Here is a 22,186-nt window from a genome sequence, read left to right on the forward strand (position 1 = left end):
CATAAATAAAATATATACATAGATATATTGATGTATACATTCAGGTGCCATTCATGATACATAATCAAGTAGAATGTCATCTGCTTTAGACATCTCATCATAGTATCCTTAGATACCTGAGGATTCATATTTTGCATGTGATTTGCATAGATCAAGGCAGCACTGGATCTTCTGTTGATGTTGTGCAGGTGCCTTGATGATTCTTGTATTTGTAGACACTTTCATTTGGCAGAGGTCAAGTTGAGATGCATTTTGTTTTCATATGCATAGCATACTATATATTGAAGGGATAGAAGTAGAGTGATACACAACTGTTAGACTAATTTAGGGAATTGATTGGTCCATTGATTTCTTCTGGGCACTTGATGAACCATAGCTGCCACCCCTGCCTTATGAATAATAGGTCTGTGCAGGTGGAATCTTTGGCAAAGCGATACGATGAAAAGTTTAAGCAGGCTGGGGAGTCTCATTCCCGCTTGCTTACTGATGAGGCTGCCTTCCGTGATATTCAGGTGAGCATCAGAAGAATTTTCATCATTTTCAAATCCTTTATGGGTTGAAGCTTTCATATCTTGATGCTTTGATATGTACAGGAGCGAAGATTGGAACTATTCAATGCAATTCTTCGGATGGAACAAGGTGGAGATTCCAATGCCTTGCTACAGGTAACATCTGTTCATAATTTGCTACTGAATTGTCATATCTATTCTGAGGATGTGGCATCGATTAACAAAAGATCTTACAAAATTCCCATTTTCTTTTCTCTCTCTTTGAGGATGGTCACATTTGGTGGTTTGTTCAACTGTGTTTGGAATGAAGTGCCATTATGATGATTGGCCGTTTCTTTTGAACACTTTATTTCTAGAGGATTTTGTGAGTTGCCTTTCGTTGTAAGTCCGTTTATCTTGTGTGCTAATATGCTTGCGATTGTGTTATAATAGGCATGCAACAATTCCATGTTACTAGGCTATTGTTCCTAGTGCTCTTTCCTTAACCCCTTTTTAAAAATTGCTGAAAAATAGTGGGCTGTTTCATACTTCTTTTTGGATGAAGCTCATTTAATCTGATAATTTTGCATCTATTAAGCCATTTGCCAGTAAATGTTTGTGTGCATGCTTTGGGGACTTGTCCCGGACTCTTTGTTCAGTCCATCCAAAGGTGCCATTGCAACGCTTGTGACTCAACTTGGAGTTTTCACCATTGTTGTTGTCTGTGTATTGCTAATAAAAAAGCTTGGGATTGAGCCAAAAGTCTGCCAGCATAAACAAGTCAGACAAAAGTGGGCAAGTTATATGCTCTGGCAATGTGTGCTACTAGGTGTAGTAGACAGTGTGTAATTGTTACATTTATCTGAATCAATTTGACGTTAGCTGTCTACATTACACACTCAGCAGGTTGAGTGTTTTTTACTTGCAGTCTCGTGCAGATCGGCTACAAAATGATTTGGATGAGCTAAGGAAAGTTCTAAATGCAAAATGCAAGCAATTTGGTTTACGTGTAAAGCCTACTTCTCTTATTGAGCTACCATATGGTGAGTATCAGGTGGCATGTTGCTTATGTTGAGTTGGTCAGATAGATGGAATGATATCAGGTTTAGATGCCTAATTACAATGTCTTTTTTGTCATCAGGCTGGCAACCAGGAGTTCAAGAAAATGCAGCACAGTGGGATGAGGACTGGGACAAGTTTGATGATGAAGGTTTTATTTCAAATGAAGTCTACGTTTCCTTTAGGCTCTCGTTTTTGTACACCATGCCAATTGATTGGAGGCGCACAAGTTTTGTATATTTCTTCTTATTACTACATGCATGCACTGAGGAATGGAGGAATGCGAATACAAATGCCCAGCTAAAACTGTGGAGGTCTATGTTCCTGATGAATTTGTCATGCTTCTTTCTATATGAGTGAATTGGATGTGAAATGCTTCAGAAAAGTAGTGGATTACAACCCCAGGATCACTTGTGCAGATTCTGGAAAGTCTTGTGTCATAGCTCAGTGCATTTGATCAAAGGGGTCCTGTGTGATCAAGCGTTTATGGTCCATGACCTGCATCAGTTGTCCTAATGAATCATATTTAGACTTGGTCGAGCATCTGATGGTCTAAAACCTAGAAAGGCCTTCTTGTGTAAGTTCAGACACGTAAGGTTGGCACCTTTAAGCTGTATTATGTGCATGTGTGAAAAGTTTTACTTGGCAGTTTTACCGTCAAGCTCCATTCCTGTGGGGTGGGTTTACCTCTGCAGGGGAAGAGATTCACATAAATTCTGCATATCCATCAGTTTCCTATGCTGTATCTTCATTAATACTATTACAGGAGTTTTTCAAACCTTCGGAAGGAAGATAACATAAAGAAGAACAAAAAGGAAAGCATGTATGGTAGGTCTGCTTGATATGCATGCATTTTTTATGCAGGCTGGGGAAAGTGTCCTTTCTGCATTGATGTGCAAATTCAGCCTTCCCTTTATTCTCCAACATATGTGCATGCATGCGTGGGCCTGGGCACATGCATACTTAGGCAAATACACATGTATGTGTGCATGTGCGTGTATGCATGACCAATGTACGTACATATATGTGTATCTATGTGAGTGCATATATGTGTGTGCAATGCTTGCCTATGTTAGGTCAAAGCATAGGGGGTGGGTGTTGAGGCAAGTGTTCTTTTGTTGCATTTGGTCGTGGTAACAAGAGACAGTGGAGCCAGCATAATAATATACTGACAAAAATGCTCAAACCAATGTCAGAAGTCGTGATACCATTTTAAATCATTCATTGAGACTCAGACGAAATAAACAAGTAGTCGTAGTACCACAGGCCAGTGAAGCTGGCATGATGAGGTAGCGACGAGTCTTATTTATGAACCAAATTGTGACATCATTTTTTCTGTTTCATCTAGAGTCATTCAAGGTTTGTTTTGTGTCCTACTGTTTTAACAAAGTTGGTGAACATACAGAGTGTTACAAAGTATGTTTAAAGCTTCTGAGGGATGTGTTTCTTCGTTAACTAGGGCAGTCAAATTTTCTCTACAAAATGAACAAAAGAGCTGACTTTCTATCACAAAATATGGTGCAGGGTTTGCTTATGTTCAGGAGTTTATGGATGAAGGACCAGCAGGTCCTAAACCAAATGCTGCTGCCAGCTGGGATGACAATGGCCCGATTGAGGATGGTTTTGACTTTTCTTCGGCAGATGCAGAAGAGAAGCTGCAGGCCGAAGAGTCACCATCCAGTGGACAGCTTGGAAGTTCATCTCCTCGAGCAGACAGTGACGATGGAGTTGCCAGGAATGGAGAAACTAGCCCACAGCATGATATGTCTCCTTCCAGTCAAGGGCATCCTGGATCAGACATATTTAATAATTCAAATGCAATTTCCAAAGAGTCACAGAAGTAAGTTTCTTTATTATGGGGGATTGACACCTGTAGTCTACCTTTCAATAATTAATCTATTTTTTGGGGTACTTTAGGCATGGGGCCTTAATGCATTTTGCTGATATCTTTTACTCTGTGGAGTAACCGGGTTTGGCGTGCTCCCATTAAAGGCTTGTTTACTAGCTATGTTTTTAATGCTGATTTGAGCAAATTGAGGAGCAGAGAGGCCATTTCTGCATATATGCCTTAGACTTGTACATTTTTCCTCAAGTTAGTGGGCTTGTAGGAGGATAGCTCCAATCACTCTCCTATGTTTCATGAGACAAAAATGTTTGCAAATATTTGTATCATACCCCCATGGTAGAAGGGGGGGGATTATCTTAGAGCCAACTATATGTTGCCTTTGGAAAAAGGACCATGTTTGGCTCGTTTCCTTTCGCTTCTTCCCATTGCTCTAACCACACTGCCTGTGTGCATTCTTGAGCTCAGTTGAGCTTAGAAGCTAGACTTTGTCATTTATTTTATATGAACATTATCATTGATAAGAGTACATATCTGAGATATTTCAGATTTTTTAACTGTGAGAGAGTGTGATTGTATTGAGATGAAATTGATAGTCTTGTGTTTTCCAACGGTGGTATTAGAGCCAGGTTAGAATCATGGAGTCTACTATGATGGAGCTTTTCGAGACAACATTCTATGGAAAGAAATTTCAATTTTACTGCAAGCTGAGAAATCTCCAGGAGACTTAAACCAACATAATACCAGTGTAAAAATCAGAAAGCTTGACCATAGCTGGAATGTTGGTAGCTTGGAATGGATGAACTTACACAATCCACCAACACGAAACCTCTCTCCCATCAGCACTGCCTTTAGCCTCAAAAGTTTCTGAGCCTTATGCATCCATAAGAGCATTCTTTTATGTAGGATACGGTGTTCCAAGAGCGTTTCTCCTCATCCACAGCTGCATTGCCATCACTGTCTCGCCTTTCACTGAACTGATCGATATTTCCCAGATTTCATCTCCATGATTTTTGGTTTCCTTATTGTATATCCCTGACCAATCCTGGACTGTGCCTCCAATTTCTGGATGATGCAATGGGTTTGTTCCTCCATGGGAGATTCTGTGTTAACAATTTCAGCAGTAAGAGGAATTATAGCTTTTGTAACACTTTGCTTTCTACAAGATGCCCATCCTCTGGAATTGACGTTGTATCAGAATTAGGGATTTGAATAATCATCTTAACTTTTGCCCACTAACCTTGTACTTTGCCCGATGAGGTGGATCCACCTCTCACCACATTGGAAACACTTAATTTCCCCCCTTCTCTTCTCAGTAATTGAGCTGCTTAACCATTGTTTCAAATTTTCGTTATCAGCCTCCTTTGCCTTTCTTTCACCACTAGATTAGTTATTGGAAACTTGGGTATTGTTGAAGCTTAGGAAAAAATAACATGCCTTGCCAACTTGGTTAAATCTTTTAATCCTTCAAGTTGAAAGTGAGAACTTTTTTAGATTTATCTTTATTAGCCCCTTTAAAGGAGCCACCTGTACCCATGCTCCTTTCTTCATACATATTTAGGGAAGTAACACGTAGTCCATGAAGAAATTTAGCCACTCTTAGATATTCCCTTGGCAAAGGGGGATAATTTCTAGAACTGCAGAAGGTAACCCTCTACTGCAGAAGGTAACCCTTGCTGATTATACAACGCTAACTCATCAGCTAGCAACGGAGGTAGGAATTTAGAGATTTAACTGTTATTGTCAGGCCTGAATCCACGTGGAACATCATGACATATGTTTCTACACCGTGTGGGCTGCATTCTACGAATGTAAGGCTTTGAACTGAATCTTTAGCTCGCCAGTAGCTTATAATAATCTTGAAGGAGCTTAAAATAGTTTACCTAACCATTTTGCCAATTTAGGAGTGGTCGTTTCCCTTTTAAATTTCAATGTGAACTTTTTTCTGAAGTTCCTGCTTTGATTCCATGATTTTTGCAAGGGTGTGAGCCATTGTCTGAACATATGGGAGAAATCTGATGCCAAGATCAAGTCCATGATATTCTTTGAGCTATAACAACTGTCTCTTCCTTTATTTGGCCACTTCTTTGCAGTTAGACTGGACTGGATCTATGTCTAAGATCCCATTGAATTCCTTTTCTGCTTCATGTTCTCTGAAATTAGCCTTTGTTGAGCAGTACCACAGCATATGAACTTTGTATATGCTCTCTGATTTGGCCACTAAACTCAGACAAGGTGCTTGGAAGCACGACTGTCAAAGTGCCAAACAGCATCTGAAGTTTCAGAGACATTGAGTGATGCAACTTCCTGTCTGGCATCATCATTGCACACAAAAAAAACCCTGTCTGGCATCATCATTGCACACAAAAAAAACCCATTCTTCAGCCACAAAGTTGGCTGAAGCATTATCCTTAAAAAAAAAAAAAACAGAGAAAGGAACTTCTATTAATGCTTAAAATCCAACCATACAAATTGGCAAAACCGGAAAGGTGCCAATCGTGGCAAAAAACAAAACGGGCTGAAAGAAAACCCGCCTGTTGCTAGAGATACTAGCTCATTGCCTAGGGATTCTCTGTAACAGGGGCTAACAACCACGGTGGTGGATTTTACAACCATACAAATTGGCAAAATCGGAAAGGTGCCAATCGTGGCAAAAAAACAAAACGGGCTGAAAGAAAACCCGCCTGTTGCCAGAGATCCTAGCTCATTGCCTAGGGATTCTCTGTAACAGGGGCTAACAACCACGGTGGTGGACTATACAGCCAGCGAATCCCTCGTGGCGTGAGATCATAAAATACACATGCAGGCCAAGCTTTGCAGAAACGTGCTCGCCTATCGTCGGTAGCTCGAGAACTTGGAATGCCGTGCTCCCAAATGGATCGCAGCGTATAAATGATATCTTGCCAGAGGAGATCCTCCTGTAGACCTTAGATGGAGGCAAGTTCAGACAGTGTGTGGAGATCTCTGGCTTGCATGGGCAGTGTCTTTGGTGCAGACAGATGGATCACCTGGCACGGGACTGTTTGGTGGGTAGGGCCCCTCACCAGAGACAGGAGCATAGAGAGGCTCAGCGCCGTCCGTCGGCCAAGCCCCAGTAGTAGGCGAGGCAGCATTAGACTCAGACACCTTGGGTCGAGCCCTCCCAAGGCACTTGGACTAAGGTGGAGAAAAAGAAGCCCTCCAAATCAGCTCAAAAAAACAAAAGAAGGAGAGCCAGCTTAAAGAGTGCAAGAAGGCGCATACATCTTCTTCCGAAGACACAGGGAAGGGGAAGGGGAAGGTGCCAACGGAGTCCCTGGATTGGACACAAATGGAGGAGGAGGAGACCTTTTTCGATCTCCCCTTCTACCCGCAGGTGACAGCAGAGCAGAGTACCTAGGTTCTCGTTCAGCAGGAGTCTAGGGCACTAGCAGAGTCGGCCACGGAGGTCCCTCCGCCTCCCCCGTCCCCTCCTCTTGAGGTCGCCCCCCGTCGGCCCCCTTGATCCCGCCCCCCTCCCCCCCTCCCCCAAGCTGTTGTTACTCTCACCTCCCATCCCCCTCGGCCTCTCCTTCTTGTAGGCTCACAGAAGCAAAAGGATGCACAAGAGTGGAGCAAGAAGTGGAAGCCGTCCCATCAACTAGAAGAATGAAAATGAAAGTACAAAGTACTATAAAAGAGAACCCTAGGACCTAGTGTCCTAGTGGTACCACTAGTACTAGGTGCCATAAGACACTAAAAGTACTATGCGTGATGGAGTTTATGGTTTTCAATCTTATGAGTGACTATCGTGAGATTGACTCTGCACTATGTTGTGTTTTTAGAGGATGAGTTTGGGATTGTTCCTGGATTCATCTAGGTATATGCTTCTACCGTATTAGCGGAAATGCAAATTTCACCTTGTGAAGTTTTCGTCTAAGTTGTGGCCTGTTGGTATTGCGATAATTCTTTCCATCTTAAGTGGTGCGTTGCCCTATCAGCTAGATTTAGATGCTCGTTTGGGAGAGACTAAAATGAAATCGTTTAGACTTCACAAGCAGTTGTAGCTTGATTGAAGAGATATGGACTACTTTTTGATTAGCCTTCTCCTTTAGTGCTAGCCTTCGTCATGGTTGAGTTTGCCCTTCACCTCCGGAGTGCGGACAGAAACTCAATACGAAGACTTTGTATAAATGGATGCTCAAGTATGTGTGGGTGTGTGGATTTGTATGTGTGAGAGCATATTTTTATACTATGGTCTACACCCAATGTTGGGTGCTGATGACGTCAGTGGGGATGTCATAGTAGCTAGTCCCTACTATGCGTGATGGAGTTTATGGTTTTTTGACTATCGTGAGATTGAATCTGCACTATGTTGTGTTTTTAGAGGATGAGTTTGGGAATATTCCTAGATTCATCTAGGTATATGCTTCACCTTGTGAAGTTTTCGATTAAGTTGCGGCGTGCTGGTATTGCGATAATTCTTTCTATCTTAAATGGTGCGTTGCCCTATCAACTAGATTTAGATGCATGTTTGGGAGAGACTAAAATGAAATCGTTTAGACTTCAAAAGCAGTTGTAGCTTGAATGAAGAGATTTGGACTACTTTTTGATTAGCCTTCTCCTTTAGTGCTAGCCTTCGTCATGGTTGAGTTTGCCCTTCACCTCTGGAGTGCCGATAGAAACTCAGTATGAAGACTTTGTATAAATGGATGCTCAAGTATGTGTGGGTGTGTGGATTTGTATGTGTGAGAGCATATTTTTATACTATGGTCTACACCTATTGTTGGGCGCTGATGACGTCAGTGGGGATGTCATAGTAGCTAGTCCGTACTATGCGTGATGGAGTTTATGGTTTTCAATCTTATGAGTGACTATCGTGAGATTGAATCTGCACTATGCTGTGTTTTTAGAGGATGAGTTTGGGAATGTTCCTGGATTCATCTAGGTATATATAAAAGTACTAGGTGATGGAAGTGCCAATAACTAAAGCTACATGGCACATACCAGGGCCTAGAGGGCATCAATACGATCCGGAGAAGATGGCTTACAAACCCCCTTCCATGGTATGGGCTGAAGTATCTTGAAAACGTCTCAGAATAAGCTGAAATTTGCAAATGTGATCAAATGGCCTGCAATTTCTTGCCAATTTCATTGCAAATGTGAAAGTATTGTGCAATTTGCCTGCAAAATTGTAGCCCGAATGCAAAAGCCCCAAATGTCGCCAAAAATTTGCAGATCTATTGCAATGCAATGTCTGCTCCCAAAATCAAAGCCAAATGATGGTTGGTGCACAAATTAGTGTGCAAATGAAGGACACTGAACAACTTCAGTATGCAAACAAATCCTGCAGTACAAAACCGTACAGAATCCGTATAGTGTACGAACGATTGTACGGACAGTATGGACGGAGCAGCGCAAAAAAAGTACGGATGTTGAACATCGAAATTGTAAGAATACTATAGAATTACGTACACTTGTATGGACAGTTCGAAAATCTGTACAATTGTACGAACAATTTTCGACGTACAGTACGAAAAAAATCCGTACGATTGTACGGACGAGCTAACGCGCCGTACGGAAATCCGTACGACTGTACGGGGGTGTATGGAATCGTACAGACGAGCTAACGCACCGGAGCTGTGCGGGACGTATGGGAGTTGTAGCTTAACGATGGAGCTGAAAATGCGGGAGCTGGAGTTGGAAGCAGGAAGCTAGGAGTAGGGAGCAAGTTCGGGAAGGAAGTGCTCTGATACCACTGTAGGCTCACGGAAGCAAAAGGATGCACAAGAATGGAGCAAGAAGTGGAAGTGGTCACATCAACTAGAAGAATGAAAATGAAAGTACAAAGTACTATAAAAGAGAACCCTAGGACCTAGTGTCCTAGTGGTACCACTAGTACTAGGTGTCATAAGACACTAAAAGTACTAGGTGACCCAAGTGTCAATAACTAAAGCTACATGGCACATACGAGGGCCCAGAGGGCATCAATACGATCGAGAGAAGATGACCTACACTTCTCGCCCCCCTCCGCCCCCTTAGAGCAACCTCTTTTCCCTTGCCCACCTCCTGCCCTTCCTCGTCTCGACCTACAGGCAAGGGGGTGCCTGAGTACTCTTCGACGCGGCCCAGCCTTGGCTCTGCCTCCTCACAGTCAGGGTCATTGGGGCCCTTTTCTCAGCTTTCAGGTCCTAAGCCCTGCCCTGGTCATCCTCTGCCTAGAGAGTTTTGGAGGCTAGGACCATGGAACTACCTAGAGATTCCGGACAGATACCCGCTTGCTCTGGAGGTGTCAGTCTTGATTTTACAGTGCCGAAAAGGGGGTTCCATAGGAGTGTTCGGCTCTCGCACTCGCCCCTTCTGGGGATTTCACTTCTCAGCTAGTAGGGAGTAGTGGATCCCCACGCTGTTTGATCTGATGATGGGATAGCAGATGTTCAGCATGAGTTCAGCATGATGGAGGAGTGGCTAGGCCCGCAAGGGAGGGAACTATGGGTCTCCCATGGTAAGACGGCCACTTTTCAGCTGAGTTTTTTTCAGATAGACGGGACTTGGGAGTAGCTATTTGTGTGTTTAGCCTAGGTCTCGAGGTTCAGCTTAAGTAGGCATCATATTGGACGCTACAACAGTGCGCGGATAGGCTTGGAGTCGAGGCCGCCTTCTTGATGCAGTGGGCCATCAAGGTAGGCATCGAGCGAGTTACACCACTAGTTCGGCGCCGAGTGGATTTGGACTACTCCCCCTCCAAACCACCGGCGAAGTCACAGAAGTAAGAGGTTGTAGAGTAGGCTCCTTCGCACAGGAGAGCCTTGTTTTCCACCCCCCTCGCCTCCCCGTGAGTTGGACCATGGTAAGTTGGAACGTGCACGGACTCCACGATCAGGCATATCAGTAACCCCAGCACTTGTTACTTCGCTAGGAGTTACAAAATGCAGTGGTTGGCAGGGCAGTGGATTTTCTTTTGGTACAGGAGCATATGTTCTCTGCCTCGGACATTAGACGTGGACGCCAACTCCTTCCTGGTAGAGGCCCGGAGATCTGGTCTCTTGCAGTGGTGGGAAGGAATGGAGGGGTTTGCATTTCAGTCTCGCAGGTGGTTGCATTAGATGTGTATGACCAGGGGGAGCTTATTACAGGTAGAGTAGTCTGGATGGGATTACAGATAAGAGATTCTAGGATTGGGATCGTGAACCTGTATGCCCCAGCTTAAGGCAAACAAGGGGGTGCTTCCTTCTCTGAGATGCCCGTGGCGGAGAAGCGTACTTGGGAGCAGTTTATCTTTTCGGTCTGTGGCAGGAACCGTGGAGGGAGGCTGAGTTCTCCAGGACCCCTGGTAGTCTTAGTGTCTCCTTTGGCCGGCGCCGGCATGATGGATTGCTTGAGTGGCTGGATAGGTTCTACGTTGGAGATAAGGCCATGCATAGAGGTGGTTCCACGGGCATTCTTGCAGGGACTACCCTCTCATACCACTCGCCGATTGTGCTTCATTTGGAGCAGCCCTGTCGCGGGCTCCCATAGAGGGGTTCGCATTCCAGATGCGTTGATGTAGGAGGAGGAGGTGCAGCAAGTCATTTCGGAGATTTCGCAGTAGCCAGAGGACACTCCGGAGGGTGTTTAGGCATCCTGGACAGCCAAGGCGATTCAGAGGAGCAGTGAGGAGCTCCGCACCCAGGCTCTCCGCCGTCGTTTTTCCCTTAAGGAGAGAGAGAGAGAGCTTTGAGGTGTGACTTAGCCTCCATTAGGGAGCAGGACACGGAGTCCCAGTGGCTTGTTGACAGATATGAGTGTGCATGTCTGGAGCTTTAGGACACAGAGTTGAGGAGGGCTGAGTATTCTTATCATTCCACTTGTGCTCGTTGGGTACAGCAGGGGGATAGGATGAGCTGCTAGTTCTTTCAGGCCACGGGGCTTGGTGCCCAGTTGCAGAGACAGAGAGACGCTAGCGGCAGGGTGGTTTCGGACCCTCATGAGTTTATGGAGGTCGCTTCGGATTTCTATCGACACCTTTTTCAGGCTGAGTCGTCGTCCCTCCAGGTGCACAAGGCCCGCGAGGCGGTATGGGAGCATGTCCTAGTTGTGGTCTCACAGGGCGTGAGCAGCCAGTTGGATTCTCTCTGCACAAACGACGAGCTTCGGGAGAAACCTGTGGAGCTTCAAAATTGCTCTTGTTCTGCAAAATTGCAATCTAATTGCAAAAGTCCCAATTTCTTGCTAGAAATTGTGACCAGAAGAGGTGAAATTTAACAGAAGCTCCCAAATTTCTCCAAATGCCTAAATTGTACCAAATGTGGTCACTGTTGACCACCCACTTGCTTTAAGTCATAGCCAAATAATGACTTCTTGCACAATGCACCTGCAAGAACAAATGACAAGAAAACAGTCGTACAATTGACTGGAGTTGTACAGCTTTGTACGGTTGGTTGGCGCTAGCTGTACGGCTCGTTGGCGCAATCAGTACGACTGGCTAGCGCAGTACGGAGCAGTAGGTCAGTGCAAGACTGTACGGATGTTGGCGTAGGATGTACGGATGTTGGCGCAGGATGTACGGACGATTGGCGCAGGATGTGTGGATGATTGGCGTCTGTTGTATGGTTCGATGTACGGATAGGCACACGTATGGACAACAAGTCGTGGGACTTGGAGCAGGGACGTAATGGCTTCACAACAGTCGCTTGTAGGGGTTGGGAGCTGGGAGCAAGGAGCTAGGCCAGAGGGATGGTCTGCTCTGATACCAAATGAAGGAAAAGAGAGAGAGAGCAAGAGAGGACTGAACGTAAGTTGCAATAGATGAAGTGAGGAAAATACAAAGCAGGAAATGGTTTTGTCTAAGTGACAAAACCTTATCCTTCACTAACCGTAGTTAGTGAACTAACTGGGGTTAGGGGAAAAAACCTCTAAAGAGGGAAAAGTGCCCCTAACCTACTTATTACATTTCATTGGTCACTGCTAGATTATAATAATAATTCTAACAATCCCTTAGCAGAGGCTGAATTTGTTTGATCCGAAGGGAGGGGACCGCTCGGACATTCGACAGTGGAGACCGATCACTTTGCTAGACACCGCATGCAAGATCTTAGCCAAAGTCTTGAGTTTGCGGCTATGATCCCATCTAGTCGACATCATCCACGACACGTAGACAGGTTTTGTCCAGGAGCGTAGCATCCTCGACAACATCTTCACCTTTTGGGAGGCACTGGATTGGGCCAGGGAGGAGACGTAGCCCCTTGCAATCTTGCTGTTGGATTTTGAGAAGGTCTACGATCAGGTAGAGTGGCCCTTCTTGGAGGGCATGATGCAGAGATTAGGCTTCTCAGATAGGTTAGAGGGGTCTCCACCTTGTATGCAGGGAGTCCAATCAGATGTTGATTGGTGGGTTCATCGGTGAGGCCTTCCCACTCACCCGCTCCGTAGACAGGGCTGCCCATTGGCTCCCTTCCTCTTTCTCTTTGTCGCGGAGGCGTTGGGCTATTTCTTGAGGTCGTAGACGGTTGGCCTCAGAGGGATGAGGCTACCAATCAGACAGGAGGAGGAGCTTACGGACTCGGAGTTCGTAGATGATACGACCTTGTATGTGGAGGGTTCGAAGGAGAGCCTGATTACGGTCAAGGAGGCTCTTGGGGTTTATTGCACCGCCTCAGGGGCAAGGATCAATTGGGGCAAATCAGTCGGTTTTCTTTCAGTGACCGAGGAGTCCTAGGAGATTCTTTGGTGGGGCACATTGGTAGGCTTTAGGTGGATCCCGAGTGGCCAGTTTGCAAGGTACTTGGGATGCTGTGTGGGCATTGACATCTCCGCAGAGCAGCAGATAGCCCCTGTCCTTGAGAGCGTGAGGCGTAAGCTTCTTTATTGGAGCTCAGCCAAACTCCTCTGGCAGGGAGGGCCCTGGTGGCTAATCAGGTCCTGTTGGCCAGAGCCTGGTATATAGCCTCTTGTTGCTGTTTTCACAGGGGTTGCATGGGGCAGTTGAAACGCTTGGTGCGTAACTTCCTTTGGGCATGATCAGATGGCACTCAACACCGGAGCTAGAGTTGCGTGACAGACACTGATACTACCACAGGCACAGGGAGGCCTGGGTATTATAGATCCGAAGATGCAGCGCAGAGCCCTATTGGGCAAGTCGATAGTTAGGGGTCTCACCCTAGGCAGGGAGCCTTGGAAACTTCTCCTGCAGCGCGGTCTCTTGAGGAACACCCCACGCACAGGTGGTCAGTGGCAGCCGTCCCACAAGTGGATCTTTTCGGAGGCCCCTCTCACGGGGAAGGGCTCACTCCTGATGAGGAGTCTCTTGAGGGTATGGCAGCGGATCTCAGGAGGTCTCATCTGAGTCAGCCCTTGGTATGCAGAGGAGTTTGCACGCCAGTTGCTTATCTGGCACCTGGAGGTCAGAGACTAGGATGGTTTGATGCTAGGGCAGCGGCTGTACATTGGCTGGGCACAGTGGGACAGCGGCTCGGCTCGCTCCCTGCGGACATGGTCTAGACTCCCAGAGGCACGATTGGAGGTCCTTTCTCATCCGAGAGGGGCTAGCCAGAGGATGGTGGAGATAGAGGCAACTATTCCGGACTCTTGTAGGGAGGGATTGCAGGTTTTCACTTTGACACACTGGCTAGGACAGTTCTTTAGGATGGGTGTACCTCTGAGGATTCAGCTGTGCCTGTAGCCGCTAGCCCCCACGAGCGCGCGATTCTATGATGTGGGATCGGGCGGACTACTGCAGTCCTGGATCACAGGGGATCAGGAGATGGACGGGGTGTTAGGCCAGGTGGGTTGGCAAAGGGTCAGAGTAGTGGGACGTTTGGGCAAGGAGTGGTTGATCGAACCTTCTTGCATCATAGACCTAGATTCCCCCCGCTGGAGACTATCGTGATATAGTGGGACCTCGGAGAGTGTGGTTATGGTTGGTCAGAGCAGGTCTCTCATAAGAGTGGAGGAGGTGCCTTTCTTCTCGTACACCATGGATAGGACGTCGCATCCAGATGGACGTAATGGCTTGGACCCCTTCCCGGGAGAGACATTGGAGTGCGCAGCAGGTGCCCGAGGAGGCTAGATCCAGATTTTGGGCCCGCTTGTGGTCTAGCTTGCGTCCACGGAAGATATCCTATTTCTTCTGGATGGTCGCACATGGTGGTCTCCCGGTGGGCCCGTGGCTTGAGCAAATGCGGGTGGATGGAAGCTGCCATAGATGTATAGTCGGAGCTATGGAGACTATTCCTCACTGCTTATGGAGCTGCCCAACAGCTCAGAGGATCTGGCTCGGAGCGTTTCGGATTGTGGCACGGCTTTAGAGCACGCAGAGAGATCTCACGTGGGGTATGGCAGCTTGGCTTACAGAGGGGGGCCACGCCTTCTATGGACACGGTCTCGCCAGCTTACCGGATACAGGGTCGGAGCATTCACAGCATTGAGCTTCACTTGGCTACTCTCCCCCCTTCTCACATCCCCCTCAGTCGAGAGAGGATAGTGTCTGGGAGATGGTGGCCAGCATCACGGCTTGGAACATCTGTGTGGCCCGTTGCGGTTGGGTCATGGGCCAGCACCATGTTCCTCCAACGGCTGAAGCATTATCCTTATTTGCATTGGAGTGATTTGAATCTGTAACCAACTCTCCCTTCTTCTCATTTGCAATATATTTACATATGAAGTGGCCCGGCTTTTTGTAGTAATGGCATTTGTCCTTCTTGGGCTTGCTTGTATTTTTGTTTTTTTACTTGATGACTCAGTCCTAGACTGATAATGAATTGCATAAAATTTCCCCTTGTCTTTGGCAAGAAGGTGCCATATTTGTTCATGTCTTCTCTTCTTGCGAGATGACAACCCAACTAATTCCTAGAATGTTATTGGGTTGGAATCAACCCTCATAGACATGTTGAGTGACACATGAAAAGATAAGTATGAGCCTGGCAAAGTGTCCAAAGTGGTGGAAATAAGCTGATTGTCTGGCATCACTTCATTGATGGGGCTCACAAAGATCCTGGATCTTTGTTTCAAGTGTTCCCATATCATATCCATCTTAATGCCATCAAGGTCTCTTCAAATGCCTTGTTCTTGGCTCGAATTATGGTCTCTAAAGTGTCCCGTGCGTGCTTTGATGTTTTAGTTGACGGGATATGAGGAAGTATAAATCTCTTCCCTGACAAAGCAACCACAGACCTTGAGCATCTCTGCCATTCCATCTTTCTTGTTTCGGAGTGGATATAATGGGTGCTCGTGGCTGTCGTGCCTAGACAATCTATGTACACCTCCTAAGGCAGATTTTGAGCTGTGTCAATTGGACTACGGTCGTTTCCTTTAACATAACTGCACAAGCTTTTGGCCACAAGCACCTTTTTGACCATAATGCTTCACAAAGAATAGTTGATACGATCCAAGTTATCCTCTTGGGCCAAAATCATAAATGCATCTCCTCCTTGCTGACCCACTATTCTGAAACCAAAAGTTGGAAAAATGCTTGCAATATGTCCATCCAGATATCTCTGAGGTTGCCCCGAGTCTATATGGTCTCAAAAGCCTGCAACAATAGCTTAAACTCAAAGTGTTTGCAAAAGAACTTGCCAAGCTCTGAGTTTCCTCAATTTCTTGCAAATGTTGTCTGCAAAAGGTAGATTTGAGGCAAAAGCCCCAAATTTTACAGACAAATAACCTGAAATTGACAAAAGCCTCAAATTTTTGCAAGCTTAAAAATCTGCAATGCCACCAAGGTACAATACTGTAAATGTCCCAATGTACTTATTGAATCTGTCTGCAAATATGGCAGCAGACAGCAACCACGTACAACGAATGAGCTCCGGGTTGGAGTATATGGTAGATTCATAAGACGGATTCGTATAGTGGCGAATGTACGAATGAGTTGGGATGCGTAATTTTGCAGCTATAGGACGGGGCTACATGGCAGCTATACGTAGGTATGATGACAAAGCAGGTCACGTTGTTAGCAAGCCATGCATAATATTGAGGACAAGTCGTGCCGCGACGAGTTGCAAGGGCGAACGGAGTGATCAAGTCCTGTTGAGAGTGTCTTGAATTCTTACATCACTGGTGTGTAGTGTTATTCTTATGGGTCTGTTTGTGTTTCTGTAGGCCTTCATCACTTCATGTGCATGCACTTTGCTCTCTTTTTTGTGTGAGCAAATTTGTGCAGGTTGTGTGCATCAGAACTTTTTTTGCATGTTTCATATGTTGCAAAGTTAATACTGTTTTGTGGATGCTTGGATGGCTTTGTCCCTGGCTTTTTATCAAAGAGCTGCTCTCTTTTTTGTGTGAGCAAATTTGTGCAGGTTGTGTGCATCAGAACTTTTTTTGCATGTTTCATATGTTGCAAAGTTAATACTGTTTTGTGGATGCTTGGATGGCTTTGTCCCTGGCTTTTTATCAAAGAGCTGGGTGAAGCAACTTGCTATAGTAAGACATGCAGGCTCTGCTGCAGGACTCAATGAGATTTGAATTTTTGACTGCTTGACCATCAGCGTAAAAAGAAATTTATAAAGCTCAATCTTTGCATGCATGAACTTGAAGTGCCTCTTGTGTCATTCTTTTACCCTTATCAACTTCATTGACAGATTGTTTGAAAGGTTTTCCTGAGACGTGTATTTGTTGGTTATCTTTCCTCTTGGCAGCCGTGAAGAGGGGCACTCAGGAGGTGATACGTTTGGTGATAATGGAAGTGATTGGGCATCAGTCTTCAGCCATAGGAGTGATGATATGGACTGGGGAATAAACAATGCTTCGAGCGCAAAGGTTGATAAGTCTACTCTGCACTGTGTCCTGGTTTGGAACTCTATGTGACAACGAACTTGCCATTTCTCAGTAACTTGAATATAAAAGTAACAATCTATTGTGCTGTTAATACCTGCTTCTGTTTTTGCACTTTAGAATGGTGTCTTTGAATGCTTAAAAAATTTGCATTGTTGATTTGTGGTTCATAGCTTTGTTATTGGGAATTTCAGTTTGCAACTTACCTCTTGTAGATGATCTAGCTAAAGCTTGTCATGGTTGATGCACAGGGCCCGCTGGATGTTGGCTTTCAAGCTGGGAAATCGAGTTCTCCTGCTTCCTTTGGGTTCAGTTCTTTTGACATGCTGTCTGACCATGCTCATGTTAAAGATGCCCAAGAAGGCTTCCCTCCACTTGGACACATTCGTACAAAGGATACAGCTTCCTTCGCTTTTGATAATTCAGTTCCCAGCACTCCGCTTCATAACAGTGCATCCCCTGCTGGCATTTCTAGTGCAGGTCCTTTTGATAATCACATGGCTGGTCGGGATCAATTTCTCCGCTTTGATTCATTCAGCAGCACTAGTAATGATATTGGTCACCCTCCTGACAATTTTGCGAGATTTGATTCCTTCAGCAGTGTCCGCAACTCTGCTCAGTCCCGAGGTTTTTCATTTGATGAGTCAGATCCCTTTGCAGGCACTGGCCCTTTTGGAGGTGGCCAGACTCCCAAACGTAGCACAGATACATGGAGTGCCTTCAGCTAGATAGAAGTGTAGTGCCTTTTTCCTCTCTACTTGACAGTCTGATGCATGCTTTGCAGAGATCTACCTTGTTACTGCCATACATGTATTCCATTGGGAGTGAAGGATCGTTACAATCCAAGTCAGAATTCTGTATGGAAGTAGATATACATATCTTATTCGGAGTGGCTCCTAGCTCTTAGTGACCTAGCGAGAGGAGATTAAATGATTGGAGTTCATGAGTTTGGACTCTGGAGCCAGCTTCAAAGTCGACGTGTAGTGTAACACATCGTTCTGTTGGTGAGTTTAAAGTTCGAGGAGTCCACATTCTTTTGTTGAACCTATAAAATATTGCAGTGGTTGTAGTCGTCTTCTGAGGATTTCACACATTGGATTGATTTGGGTTAGTTGTATATCCAAATATGTCTGACGATTGTAATAAGTCTATGAAGGCGAAGGCTGTTATTTCAAGGTATCATTTGCCATAATTAGCGAGGAAACAAATATCTGAAGTTTGTGTGGAGGCCTAATTTTCAGGGTGATACTCATTTGGGTAGTATACAGATATGGTGGATAAAGGTTGATGAGTGAAATGGTTCACATAAGAAACTTGAGGTGTGACTTTATGCTATCAAGATTGTATTTGTTCTTTTGAGAAGGTCAGTTTACAATAAAGGTGTCCAGTTAGATAATACTACTTATTATTGACAGCCTGAGAGTTCTCTTGGTGTCAGAATTGTATCTAAGATACGTGCATACACGGCATGATTATTTTTTGAAAATGATTTCCCCACCTTGACTAAGTAGGTACAACAGAGTGGCCATGGACAAGCAGGTTGCTGGTATATGAGGATGAAATTAGACTGAAGTCCATCCACCTGGAAGGGCTGTACCATGTTGCTTAGGTGGATGAATTTTTCAAAGGTCCTCTGAATTGGTTCGTCCCCTTGAGAATGATGCCAACTTATCAGAAGAACACAAATCAAATTTATCTAACAACCATGCACGAGCACTTGTATTCTCTCTCTCTCTCTCTCTCTCTCTCTCTCTCTCTCTCCCCGTGTGAAGATGAAAATTGCACATTTTACTTTGAGGTTAAATGTGGTAGTCAACGTGTGCAATTATGTAACACTTTGAACCATTCATCTTACCTCTCCAATAGTATTGTTCTCTCATGTCCCTTGGCTACGTTCCCTACTTTGCAGCTATCTTGCAAATTCTAAAATACCTAAGTTGCGTTCTTTTGTGTTATTGCAAATAGCATGATTGAACTTTATTATATTGTCAAAATGGGCACCTAAAGGTATTATCATCCACACATGCCCATGTAAATCATACTGTTAAAAGTTGAGATGGTGCTATGCTTTGTCAAAATACTGTAAATCTTGAGGGGGCAATGGATGTACCATTAGATAAGTGATCTAGAATGCGTCACATAGGAGTGAGGTAGGTCATTTTAAAGGTGTGATAGTGAAGTTGTAATTGGTAGGAGTATGATTTTTATGGTTTAGAAATGTGTCCATGTGTCTAGTATAAGCATGGAAGTTTAGAATGACGAATTTTCTTATGAGAAAAGGTTATTGGGAGTTCATTACAAGAAATGAAGAAGAACCAATTCTTCCTAATGTTCTCAATCAACAGGAAATGCATGGATTTAAAGGATGGCATGAGAGCCAGAAAAGTTATGTATTGGTTGTGTATTAGTATTTCAGATTTTATGATTGTGCATATTCAAGATGTAAGTACGTTAAAGGAGGCATGGGATACTTTGACAAAAATGTATGGCACAAATATGCAAGCCAAAGAGATTATGGTGGATGGCAGAGAGACCAAAATGTAAACAACAATGTTGAATGCTACTACTGTGGTAAAAGGGGTCATATGGCTAAAGACTACTATAAAAAACAGAATGACATCATGAATGAAAAATTGCAGCAAGGGAATTATGCATCTTTTAGTAGACAGGGTGATGATAGAAGTAAGCATCTGTTTATGGTGAAGCTGAGAAGTGTATCTTTATTGGTTATTCTCTGCAGCAGAAAGGGTATAGATGCTATAACCCTTATACTCGTAAGTTTACAGTGAGCAGAGATGTTTTTGATGAGCAGCTAACCCTTATACTCGTAAGTTTACAGTGAGCAGAGATGTTTTTGATGAGCAGCTAGTATAAATCAATAAATATGATTGAAGATGGAGATGCACAAAATGGTAACGCTGCACAGAATTCACAGCAGCAACCACAAAATATTAGTGGACCTAGAGTGTCCTCTAGCAGTGGTTCACATACTTCGCCATGGACAGGCAGATTGAGATCATGAGAATCTCCTCAAAGCAATGCAGATAGTGGTATGCAGGTATCACGAAAAGGAAAAGAGAAGGTAGATCAACCCATGTTTGATGTGAATGCAGGTCACTCTTATGTAGATGGTGAATTCAATGGCTCAGAACAGAGCATTGATGATGAGTTGGGTATTCTTTCTGTTATTACACTTGGAGTAAGGAAGACCAGGGATGTTTTGAGAGTACTTGAAAGTGAGCCTTTTTTGCGCAAGTCTATCAGAGAAAGGTATAATGTGGATAGGTTGAAATATGATGGATTTACAGCCATTCGCTATGCTTATATGATCAAAGTGATACAGGAACTAGAACCCACTTCTTTTGAGCAAGCCATGGGAAAAGAAAAATGAAAGAAAGCCATGGATGAAGAAATGGATGCTTTGGAAACAAATGCTACATGGGAATTGGTGTCTTTGCCTAAAGACAAAAATGCAATTGGTTGTAAGTGGGTTTATAAGGTGAAGTACAATGCAGATGGTTTTGTGAACAGATACAAGGCAAGATTAGTTGTTAAGGAGTATGCACAGACATATGGCATTGATTATGAAGAAACATTCAGTTCGGTTGCAAGGATGGCAACCGTAAGAGCAGCCATTGCTATGGCTGCATTAAAGGGATGGTCTTTACATCAGATGGATGTAAAGAATTCATTCTTGCATGATGGTTTGCAAGAAGAGGTCTTTATAGAGCAGCCATCAGGTTATGTTCATGCTGTTCATCCTGAGTTTGTTTGCAGGTTGAAGAAAGTCTTTGTATGGCTTGAAACAAGCATCTAGAGCATGGTCAGACAAGATAGGACAATATCTTGCCACTATTGGGTTTTAGATTTTTAAGGCAGATTTTTAACTTTATGTGAGAAAAACAGAGAAATGTATTATGCTGCTTGTCATTTATGTTGATGATTTGATCATCATAGGCGATAGTGATGAAGATATCCTTAATGTGAAAATGCTATTGAAGTAAAAGTTTGAGATGAAGGATTTGGGAAAGCTGCGTTATTTCTTGAGCATTGAGGTGATTAGATCACCAAGTGGGATACAGCTCTTTCAGAGACAGTATGGATTGAACATGCTGTCCAAATATGAGATAACAAACTGTAAGCTTATTTCAGTTTCTTTGGAGCAGAATGTGAAGCTGAGCGCAGATGCAGGTGAGCTTTTGGAAGATCCTACTATGTACAGGCGCATAGTAGAAAGTTTGATTTATATTAATCAGGTCAGATTTGAGCTATGCTATTGGATTAGTAAGTCAGTTTATGCAGGCTCCAAGGAAATCACATTTGGATGCAGTTAGACGCATACTCAGGTATGTGAAGTCCACATTGCAGTATGGACTATTTTATGAGGCTGGGGTTCAACTGATTAGGTTGGTAGTATTTTTGATAGACGATCTACCAGTGGATGTGTGTTGTCTTTTAGGAATGTTGCAGTCACTTGAAGCAGCAAGAAACAGCCTATAGTTGTCTTGTCGAGCACAGAGGCTAAGTACAGGGGTGTAGCAATGGCTACATGTGAGGTAGCTTGGTTGCATAAGCTACTTTATGATATGCATCAGTCTACATATGGGTCATTTATCATTTATTATGACAACATGAGCAGTATACACTTGGCAAATAACCCATTCTATCATGCTAGAACAAAGCACATTGAGGTGCATTATCACTATGTGCGGGAGAAGGTTTTACTAGGTCTTATTGATCTAGTTTATGTCAGCACAGAGGATCAGGTAGCTGACATATTCACGAAGGCATTGGGCATAGAGAAGCTGCGTAAGTTCAGAGACCTGCTTGGTGTGTAGGAATTGGGATTGAGCTCGAGGGGGGTGTTGAGATATCGAGCTCCACTCGTGATATGTCAGGGTGATCGTTGTGCATTTATGTCACCGACTTGTTAGCTGTAGATGCGATTGGTACACTGCCCATGAATAATAGTTGGATGACAGCTATCCTTATGTACTCTAGTTTGTGGCTCAGTTAGTATGCCACCTTAGTTAGCTGAGTTTGGTTTGAGACCCACATATAGGGTTCTTCTATTTCTTTGTACTAGAGT

General features: G+C 44.3%; 1 protein-coding gene across 1 annotated transcript in view; it reads left to right on the forward strand.

Moving 5' to 3' along the window:
- Window positions 1-18,799, forward strand: part of LOC147900898 (uncharacterized) — a 37,405-nt gene extending 18,606 nt beyond the window's left edge. The window contains exons 7-13 of the mRNA XM_087375446.1: window positions 414-512; window positions 594-665; window positions 1,417-1,531; window positions 1,630-1,698; window positions 3,072-3,387; window positions 16,962-17,082; window positions 17,349-18,799. Coding sequence (XP_087231572.1) covers window positions 414-512; window positions 594-665; window positions 1,417-1,531; window positions 1,630-1,698; window positions 3,072-3,387; window positions 16,962-17,082; window positions 17,349-17,825 — 1,269 coding nt within the window. The 3' untranslated portion in view covers window positions 17,826-18,799. The remainder of the gene's footprint in view (window positions 1-413; window positions 513-593; window positions 666-1,416; window positions 1,532-1,629; window positions 1,699-3,071; window positions 3,388-16,961; window positions 17,083-17,348) is intronic.
- The last annotated feature ends 3,387 nt before the right edge of the window (window positions 18,800-22,186 follow it).

Source organism: Dipteris shenzhenensis, chromosome 6 (assembly GCF_047967505.1).
Source record: "Dipteris shenzhenensis isolate YYH24624 ecotype China chromosome 6, Dip_SZ_1.0, whole genome shotgun sequence".
Taxonomy (NCBI): domain Eukaryota; kingdom Viridiplantae; phylum Streptophyta; class Polypodiopsida; order Gleicheniales; family Dipteridaceae; genus Dipteris; species Dipteris shenzhenensis.